The 10,299-nt window shown below is 39.1% G+C and overlaps 1 protein-coding gene across 1 annotated transcript; it reads left to right on the top strand.

Annotated features, from left to right (window-relative positions):
- The first annotated feature begins 634 nt into the window (after nt 1-634).
- Nucleotides 635-8,942, top strand: LOC146579559 (uncharacterized). The gene is made up of 3 exons (XM_085263540.1): nt 635-1,328; nt 1,866-1,943; nt 6,118-8,942. Exon 3 carries the CDS (start codon nt 6,126-6,128, stop codon nt 7,227-7,229), a length of 1,104 nt encoding a protein of 367 aa, XP_085119666.1. The 5' UTR covers nt 635-1,328; nt 1,866-1,943; nt 6,118-6,125; the 3' UTR covers nt 7,230-8,942.
- The last annotated feature ends 1,357 nt before the right edge of the window (nt 8,943-10,299 follow it).

The raw sequence follows: 10,299 nt of genomic DNA, 5'->3' as shown, positions 1-10,299 counted from the left end.
GACAGAGGCAAGGCTGCCAGACACTGGCGCCACCGGGCCCTCTGACCACCACCATAGGCAACGGGTGAAGTGTCTTGCCCAAGGACACAATGACCAAGACTGTCCAAGCCGGGGCTCGAACCCGCAACCTTCTGATTACAAGACAAACTCCCAACTCTTGAGCCACAATCGCCTAAGCAGAAAGGAATTGATAGTTTACATATACTTGCTGTTTTATATAGAATGCTGTGTGAATGAAATTGTCAGTATAATACATAATTATAAAAATAATAACAAAGCTGATAAAATTGGCAGATAAAATTGCAAAACATACTGTTAAAGGAGATCAGATACATTTAAATATCAGTATTAGCAAAGCAGAAATGGAGAGCATGATAATTCACAGAAAATGAGGAAAAGATGGTAGCGGTGGGAGGAGGAGAGGACAAGGGGGTGGTTTTATTCTATTCAAAGGAAAACAGGACACATAAGAAGTACAGAGAGCACCAGGAGAGAGGAGATTCATTTTTGGACACACTGGGTTAAACTGTAAACTATTCATTACAGGGATACATCAAGGGGGGAAATGTAGTCGCTGTGGAATAAATGACAAACATAGAACATGTTCTGTTGCACTCTGAAATAGATCAGGAAGAAAGAAGTTATATAATTTAAAACCAGGGGGAAAACAAGATTAAGCAAGATATAAAGGATTTTTGAAAAGGAAATCCAGATGTGAAAGTTTTTGGGGGCTTTATTAGCCTGTTTCTAAAACAGGCTGATTTGTATGGAAGGATACGAGGATGTATATATGCGGTAGTATTCATCTATTTATTTTTATTTTTATTTTTTTTATTAGTGTTATTATTTGGTATGAGCGAATCATGAACAGACTCCCAACCAGTTGGTGGCGGTATTGCACCACATCCTTGTTTGCCAACGTTTGTTGCCAACCGCCGACAAACCACAAAGACGAAGAAGACATAGTGCGCGTGCCCGCCCAGAGCACAAAGTAGGCCTTCAGAAGAAAGAGTGTAACCACAGTCATCATACTTGTTATCAAGGAGTTTGAGGTTTTTTTCAAGCCGACTGAGGCAAATATTGTGTGGGCTGTACTGAGCTTCCTTACTGCTGCCCCTCTGGTCTCCGGCAGATCACGTTTCTGTTTCTCATGCGTAATTGGAAACATATACGCTCTCGTAGCTCGGACAGCTTGGTCTCTTTGCAAGGTAGCCATTAACATGGGAGGAGAGTGAGCCAGCTGTCTTTACTAGTCCTAGTCCAACTACAAAGCCGGCCTTCTCCGCTGGGGTATCTTTAGTTCGGGTTATTCTGAGAGGGGGTCGAGGGTGAGTACATTATAATCATATTAGTTGCCTCACTCGATAACTGTCTACAGGGTTTCTTTCTCTTAGCTAATTTTGTTTTCGGCTGTACGTTCCGTTCAGCCCCTGTCATTTTGTCTGCTTGGAGCTTCCAGCAGGACCTTGTTTTTTTTTAATCGTTTGTGTTCAGCTATTTGTTTTCCTTCAAATGAAGATGTTGTACTGAGTATTATGATTTGATGAGGTGGATAGAATACAACAGACTCAACATTTAATAACAGAATCACCAACCAGTAATGTGTCTTTTAAGATGACGCTGTTCTAGCGGCAGGCTGTTGTAGCAGCTCCCTGTCTTCGTAAGCTCAGTGAGTGCATGTTGTTTGTTGTATATTTCCTGCTATGACAACTTAGTTTCCCTCTGGGATTAATAAGGTTTTTCTGATTCTGATGTTGGTGCTGAACCTACGAGGCACAATAATGCTACACAATACAATGGTCTGCAGTAGTGCCCTACAATAATTTTAACTGGATTAAAAAATAAAAATCTTTTTGCTGTCACAGGTGACTGGCAGGAGGCGAAGAGTCTGCTGGAGCAGCATCTCAGCACCTGTAGTCAGAAACATTGGTTCTTCATCAAAGGTGACAAAGAAAAATCACCAACATTATTCTACAGACATTAATCTGTAATTATTTTGATTATTATTAATAATAATAACATCTAATTCTGTACACACTGACATTTTGCCTGTCTTTCCCAAATGAGAGACAGATCACTGCTGAAGAAAAATTTCGTAAAGCAACTAGAATATCTTAATGACTAGGGATGGGTATTGATAAGATTTTCACGATTCCGATTCCATTTTCGATTCTGTTTAACGATTCGATTCTTTATCGATTCTTTTTTTTAAAAAGGAGAACACTAAGGTCGATTAGCTTAGAACTTTGTTTTATATCTTCTCTTTGAACAAGATAGAAATTTAGGAGTAACACGGCCTTACAAACCCAACAGTGAGATAAGAGATCCACAGCCTACGGCTTTTCAATGGGCACAGGGTCCCCAGGAAAAAAAATTGTAAATGTAAAATAATAAAATAAATATTCTTCTGTAGCAATAACAAAGGGTAACATAAATTATTCTGTAGCAATTACACAAGAATATCCAGTAATGTCCCTGCCTACAATTAAACACATTCACATACCGAAAATTGGGGGCATCTGCTGTGGCAAATGGGTTCAAGCCTTTTACCACAAACTTAGTCACAGCTCGGTGACATTCGTCTATCCTGGCCTGAAAGGAGACGCTACCGGTAGACTGCAGTGAGAACTGCCAGCATCTGAGCCAGACTCTGTCTGTCTCTCTCATCATGGTCACCTAAATGCACAGTAATGGCAGGTTTTGTAATAAGGCAGATCGCGCTAACATAATATGCACTGTTAGTTGATTATTTACCTGCCGTATTAACGGGAGAGGACGTGCAAACTTTACCGCTGCTGGGTTGAGATTCACGAGTCTGGAGCGGAATTAAAACCACGACATTCATTTAAGACAGGGGTGCCCAATCCCGGTCCTCGAGAGCTACCGTCCTGCAGCTTTTAGATGCATCCTTGTTCCCACACACCCGAATCAAATGAATGGCTTGTTATCAGGCCTTTGCCAAACACGATGGCATGCTGAAGAGGTAATCAAACCATGTGATTCAGCTGTGTTGGAGTAGGGATGCATCTAAAATCTGCAGGATAGTAGCTCTCGAGGACCGGGATTGGGCAGCCCTGATTTAAGGTCATCGCGTGTTTTGTGAGCAAATGCTTTTGCATATTCGTAGTGTTTCCTCCTCAAGTCAAGTCAAGTTGGCTTTATTGTCACTTCAACCATATACAGTTTAACAGTACACAGTGAGGCGAAACAACGTTCCTCCAGGAACCAAGGTGCTACATGCAACATAAATTTACAACATAAATTAACAGAAAACACTAAACTAGCTAACTATTTCTAAATGAAATATCTACTTTGCAAGTATTGCAAGTTGCCCTGTTGTCATCCGTTCTCGTAAAGTATAACCAAACTTTTGAGCATTTGAGCCGCTTAGGCGCGGTGATTCCTGCCAGGTAAATGACGCTCCACAACATGGTGACGTCATTCGGGGCGACTGGAATCAATAATGGAATCGTTTGCAAAAATGGCAAACAATTCCAAGGAATTGAAACAGTGGTAACCAGTTCTCAACAAGAACTGGGTTTTGATACCCATCGCTATTAATGACTTGTTTGTAATTGTTCATTTGTCTGTGAAATACTTGTAAAACATTGTTTATATTTAAAAATGTATATTTATGGTATGTACTCATCAGTTTTCAGAACGAGTCATTCCACAGAAACAGCTCAATTCAATGAGGTCATTATTCAGTTAGTTTACCAGGTCAGGTTCTCAACCTGCTTTCATTAAAAGGAAACCCGACTATTATGACAAGTTACTCAAAATATGTTACAAATTATCTCCACTACACAAAAAACATACTTGAGAATAACTACAATTTTTTTTTTTTTTTTGTTATTCATTAAATCTTTGTTGTTTAAAACTATTTTGAAGCCGTGGAGCGGCCATGTTTTTTGGGACGATGACATGTATTGGTTGTCCGCAGTATAAGTGCTTTCGTTCAGCTAACCTGTTTTGTTTTTTAAAGTGTATCAACTGTATTAATTAACTTGCCTATTAGTGACCTGGTTATGACTTGGTAGACCAGCACTATCCAGTCTTTATGTCTGATGTCATTAGCCATGTCTGGGCCCAAACTCTGGTGCAGGTCCCAAAGTCAAATGACCACTGCAGCCTTACTGAGAGCTGAAAAACTGTCTAAATTCTTTCACCATCAATAAAAAGATGAGTGTGGCTGTTCTACCAGGTGTAACAATTAAGTTTAACATCCATGAACACGGAATTTATGACATTTAACTAAGTTAGAAGTTACCAAGGAGTTAACTCGCTTGCTTCCATCTAAATATAATAAATGTTCTGACTGAGGGATTTGTGAACCAAATTAACAGCTCTGTTATCACTTCCAACATAAATGACAAAAGGAAAGTAAACATCAGCATCTGGTATACAGACATGGAAAAAATTGTTGGTACCCTTTGGTCAATGAAAGAAAATCTCACAATGGTCACAGAAATAACTTTAATCTGACAAAAGTAATAATAAATAAAAATTCTATAAATCTTAACCAATGAAAGTCAGATATTGCTTTTCAACTATGCTTCAACTGAATTATTTAAAAAATAAATTCATGAAACAGGCCAAGACAAAAATGATGGTACCCACAACTTAATATTTTGCAGCACAACCTTTTGACTCAATCACTGCAATCAAACGATTCCTGTAACTGTCAATGAGACTTCTGCACCTCTCAGCAGGTATTTTGGCCCACTTGAAGGGCGCCGTTTCCAGACTGCATGTTTCAGCTCCTTCCAAAGATGCTCAATAGGATTGAGGTCAGGGCTCATAGAAGTCCACTTCAAAATAGTCCAATGTTTCCTTCTTTGCCATTCTTGGGTGTTTGTGTGTTTTGGGTCATTGTCCTACTGTAAGACAAATGACCTGCGACTGAGACCAAGCCTTCTGACACTGGCCAGCACATTTCTCTCCAGAATCCCTTGATATTCTTGAGATTTCATTGTACCCTGCACAGATTCAAGATACCCTGTGCCAGATGCAGCAAAGCAGCCCCAGAACATAACCGACCCTCCCCCATGTTTCACAGTTGGGACAGTGTTCTTTTCTTGATATGCTTCATTTTTCTGTCAGTGAACATCGAGCTGATGTGCCTTGACAAAAAGTTCAATTTTTGTCTCATCTGTCCAGAGGACATTCTCCCAGAAGCTTTGTTGCTTGTCAACATGTAGTTTGATATATTCCAGTCTGGCTTTTTTATAATTTGTTTTCAACAATGGAGTCCTCTTTGGTTGTCTCCCATGTAGCCCAATTTGGCTCAAACAATGACAGGTGGTGTGACCTGACACTGATGTTCCTTGAGTATGAATTTTAGCTTGGATCTCTTTAGAAGCCTTTCTTGGCTCTTTTGTTACCATTGAGATTATCCGTCTCTTTGATCTGTCATCAATTTTCCTCCTGCGGCCATGTCCAGGGAGGTTTGCTACGGTACAATGGATCTGCAATTTCTGAATAATAGGTGCAAGTGTAGTCACAGGAACATCTAGCTGCTTGGAGGTTGTCTTATAGGCTTTACCTTTAACATGCCTGTCTATGATTTTCTTTCTAATCTCCTGAGACAACTCTTTCCTTTGCTTCCTCTGGTCCATGGTGAGTGGGATACACACCATGTCATCAATCAACACACTGAGTCCTATATATAGGCCCACTGACTGATTACAAGATTGGACACACCATGGATTAACATGTCCCTTTGGTCACATTATTTTCATTTTTTTCTAAGGGTACCATTATTTTTGTCCAGGCCTGTTTCATGCATTTATTTTTTAAAGTAATTCAGCTGACTTTCACTGGTTAAGATTTATAAAAAAAAAAACTTTATTATTACTTTTGTCAGATTAAAGTTATTTTTGACCATTGTGAGTTTTTCTTACATTGACCGAAGGGTACCAACAATTTTGTCCACGTCTGTATATAAGTATGTAGATGTATATAGATGCGTAAATGCATATGTGGATTTTCTTTCTTGGAAGTATGGTCTTAATTTGAAGTAAGGTTCTAAGAATGCAATGTGGCGTCATATGTACACTTTGTAGGTTTGGTCGTTCCATAACTGCATGTGACTGTTTTGGTTCTTTGTCATTGTAGGCGAAAGAATGGAAAGCATGTCGAAACCTCGGTCCATTGATGATTGCAACATAACCCAACCAGTTCCTGCAAGTAAAGATGAACCTGTTGTGATCCCTGTGGAGAAGACTTCTACCACTATGAAGCAGGCCAGAAGACGACAGCGCATTGACAGTGGGAACAGAAGCCTTACATGCGATCAGTGTGGAAAGGCTTTTACTCGTAATAGCAGTTTAAAAATACATCAGCTCGTCCACACTGGCATTAAACCATTCAGCTGTGATCAGTGTGGAAGGGCTTTCACTCAGAGTAGCAGCTTAAAAAAACATCAGCTCATCCACACTGGATTTAAACCATTTAGCTGTGATCTGTGTGGAATGTCTTTTTCTGACAATGGCAAATTAAAAAGACATCAACTCGTTCACACTGGCATTAAACCATTCAGTTGCGATCAGTGTGGACAGGCTTTCACTCATAATAGCAAGTTAAAAAAACATCAGCTCATCCACACTGGATTAAAAGCATTCAGCTGTGATCAGTGTGGAATGTCTTTTACTGTAAATGGCAATTTAAAACAACATCAGCTCGCTCACACTGGATTTAAACCATTCAGCTGTGATCAATGTGACAGGGCTTTCACTCAGAGTGGCAGTTTAAAAAAACATCAGCTCATCCACACTGGATTTAAACCATTCAGATGTGATCAATGTGGCAGGGCTTTCACTCAAAGTGGAAGCTTAAAAAGACATCAGCTCATCCACACTGGATTGAAAGCATTTAGTTGTGATCAGTGTGGAAAGACCTTCACTGAGAATGGCAACTTAAAACAACATCGGCTCGCTCACACTGGATTTAAACCATTCAGCTGTGATCAATGTGACAGGGCTTTCACTCAGAGTGGCAGCTTAAAAAAACATCAGCTCATCCACACTGGATTGAAACCATTCATCTGTGATCAGTGTGGAAAATCTTTTACTCTGCATACAACCTTAAAAGAACATCAGGCCATCCACACTGGCATTAAACCATTTGTCTGTTGTCAGTGTGGAAAGGGTTTTGGTCGCATGGATACTTTAAGAAATCATCAACTAATCCACACTGGAGTTAATTCATTTTTAAGCAGTCAGTGCTAAAAGGCTGTTACTTCTATGTACACATTCAAAAAAAATCTGATCGTTCACACTGCAATTATAGTGTGTGTTGAATTATGGTAATTGTGAAATTTGTGGAAAGTCTTTCATTTATAACAAATATTATTGAGTCATCAGAAAATCCACACTATATGTCGTGCTATGACAAAACTGGCAGACCAATGTGACATTGCTCTGACAAAGTTCTTTTGGACGTCCTGGTCAATCATCTTAACCTCCTAAGACCCGAACTCTTCCACGGCATGCATTTTTAATTTCTCTTTGATATTTGGGCATATTGGGGCCCAAGAACATCAAAAGAAAGAATTACCAGATTTTTTTTTCTTTTTTTACCTTATTTTTGTTTTTAAGAAAAATAAGAGCCACATATGAGGATATTCATTTACAATTTTGATAGAACAGTAGCAGTATAATGTCCTCGTAAGTGGATATCAGGCCCTTGTAAAGCAAAATTTAGTATTTTGGTCTAAATAACCCAAAATGTGATGTCCACATATGTGGATGCCATGTCCTAGGAGGTTAAGTTTAAGATTGCAGACTCCTATAACTGTCATAGTACTGGGTCTTGACCCAGTGTTTTGTGCTTTGGGGCATTGGCGGTTTCTAGCTTCAGTTTTATTGAATATTGTAATATTTAGTGTTTATTTCTATTTCTGTTCTTGTATTTGTTCTTCTGCTTTATGTAATATTTGTAATTTCTAGTCTTTAGGTTCTGTTATCATATCTTCCCTCTGATAGGTTTGTAGCATAAACCTATTTGCTGGAACGTTCAAGACACAAGCAGGTAAAGTTCTTTATGATTCTTGTGCACGGGAGAGAACTGGACAAGCGCCATTCCTTCGCCCGACTCCAGTTGCTCTCGTCTGCTCCCTCGTAACACTGCTCTTTTATTGAGGTTACATGAATATGCATAGGCTCATTAACACATGACGTCTTACGTAGGTATATATGTGAACAAAGAGTACTGTCTGTGTGTGTGTGAGTAGGTATGTGTGTGAGTAGGTGTGTGTGTGTGGGGTCAGAATGTGACCCCATAAACGACTTCCCTAAACCTGCTGGTCTGGAAGTCCAGCAGTCCATCTAAACATAAGGCACTTATACTAAAACAGATATAGATGTGTTTATCCTACCATGAAACAATAAAAGAAGGTACGACCCATGCTCCCAGGATGTGGGTGTGAATGCCAGAACACTCTGGAATGCACACAAAGCCTTGTAGACTACTAAGGATCAGACCCCTATCAATATGACATCGACTATAAACTCTTAAGCATATATGAGTAAATATTTCTAAGCATAAATGACAATCAACAATATAAACCTGACACCCTCTTTTTCACATTGTTTTATCAACCTTTTCTCCAAGTTTGTTTTACTTTCAAGTTTTAATTTTATTAGCCACATGCACAGTCATACAAACTACGATATGCAATGAAATGCTTGTGTCTGAACTGCGTTTGGTGTTGCTCTTCTGTCTTCCCAGTTTGCCCTTTTCCCAGCTTAGTTTCTTAGTTTTAGTTTCTGTGTTCAGCAGTTGGGACATACCTATTCTTGTTTCATCATTATTATGTTCCTAATGAAACCTCCAGTTCTTGGGTTGTGTATGTGTGTGGTTTTGTTTATTAGTATTTTTGTATGTTTTGGTGTTTGAGAGTATTTTTTTGCTACAACAATAAATCTGCCTCTTTGCGTTTATTTCCCTGTCTGTGAGTCCTTTCTTCTGTCTGTCACTCAGTACCATCATGACAATACTAACTTGAGAGGACCGTATTCTGACCGTGGTTGTTAAGGCGTCTGGCAAGGGATCTCAAAATTGGATTAGAAATGGCAGACAGTTGGTGTCGTAAACCATCTCTTCTGTTCAAAGATAATTATTCACAGTGGACGTAGGTGGCTTCTTTCACTCCTCTTTCAAACCATCTGTCTTCTCTGTCCAAAATGTGAACATTGGCATCCTCGAGTGACCTTTGTCCTTTAGATGCAGATGGACAGCCTAATCTTGTTCCATTGAGGTGGCTCTTCTATGTTGTGCCATGCATTTATGAAGTGGTTGTTTGGTCTATCCAATGTAGAGGTCTGGGAATTCCTCGCTACACTACTGCATACACTATTGTAGAGCTGGGCGATATGAGATTTTTTCATATCACGATATGTTTTTTTCATTTCAGGCGATAACGATATCTATCACGATATAAGCCAAATAACTATATTTGTAAGATTTAAATGTGCCGTTCCTCACAAGTAAAATGTGAAATTATCAGCAGCTTGTTTTTAAATATTTATTTCCCATAATAAGTTCAACAGGGTAGATGTACTTAAGGAACATGAGACTTTTTCAGATAAATAAAGGCAAATATTGCAAACTACACAAAAGGCAGCCGCTAAAGCGTTTAAGTTTCAAAATAGAACAAATGAAACAGACTAAATTGTCAATTCCACTTAGAAATAAAGTATTAATTCTAAAAATAAATCTTAGTTTGTTTTACAGAAGAACAGACAAAACTGACTAACTTTTGTCAATATCAAATAAACTGAGAACTAAAAGGAAATTCTCAATCTCTCCTTGTTGTATAGCTTAGCTTTTCAAACAGTTTTAACAGTTACTTTAGTCTGACAAAAGCCGAATGACGAATTAGCGCTTCCAGTCAGAGACTGAGGCTACGTCCACACGTACACGGGTATTTTTGAAAACGGAGATTTTCCGTTTTCGTTTTAAAAAATAATCCCGTCCACACATAAAGGCAGAAATGAAGGAAAACGCTGCTATGAACATGCCAAAGCAGCAGGTGGCGCTAGATTCCTAACCGTGCAGAAATGTTGGCCAATCAGAAGTCTAGAAGCCTCGGTGGGAAAAAGTAAACAAAGCTGGGGCATAGAAGCAGAACCGAGTCGTATGTGTGGACGGACAGTAACTGTGTGTATATGTAAGCATTTAAACACTGCAGAGAGTAGAATTAACAGTAACAGTATTGTAGAAATTCATTTCACCGAAACAATAACGTGGCGCACAGTGTGATGCATGCACCAGTTTATTGTATTTCCAGACTTGCTT

The sequence above is a fragment of the Mchenga conophoros genome, linkage group LG3 (assembly GCF_057382185.1).
Source record: "Mchenga conophoros isolate Kocher_MC1m ecotype Shallow Benthic linkage group LG3, M_conophoros_male_GT1.1, whole genome shotgun sequence".
Lineage (NCBI taxonomy): Eukaryota > Metazoa > Chordata > Actinopteri > Cichliformes > Cichlidae > Mchenga > Mchenga conophoros.
The sequence above is the reverse complement of the archived record's forward strand: the minus strand, read 5'-3'. Positions and strand labels throughout refer to the sequence as shown.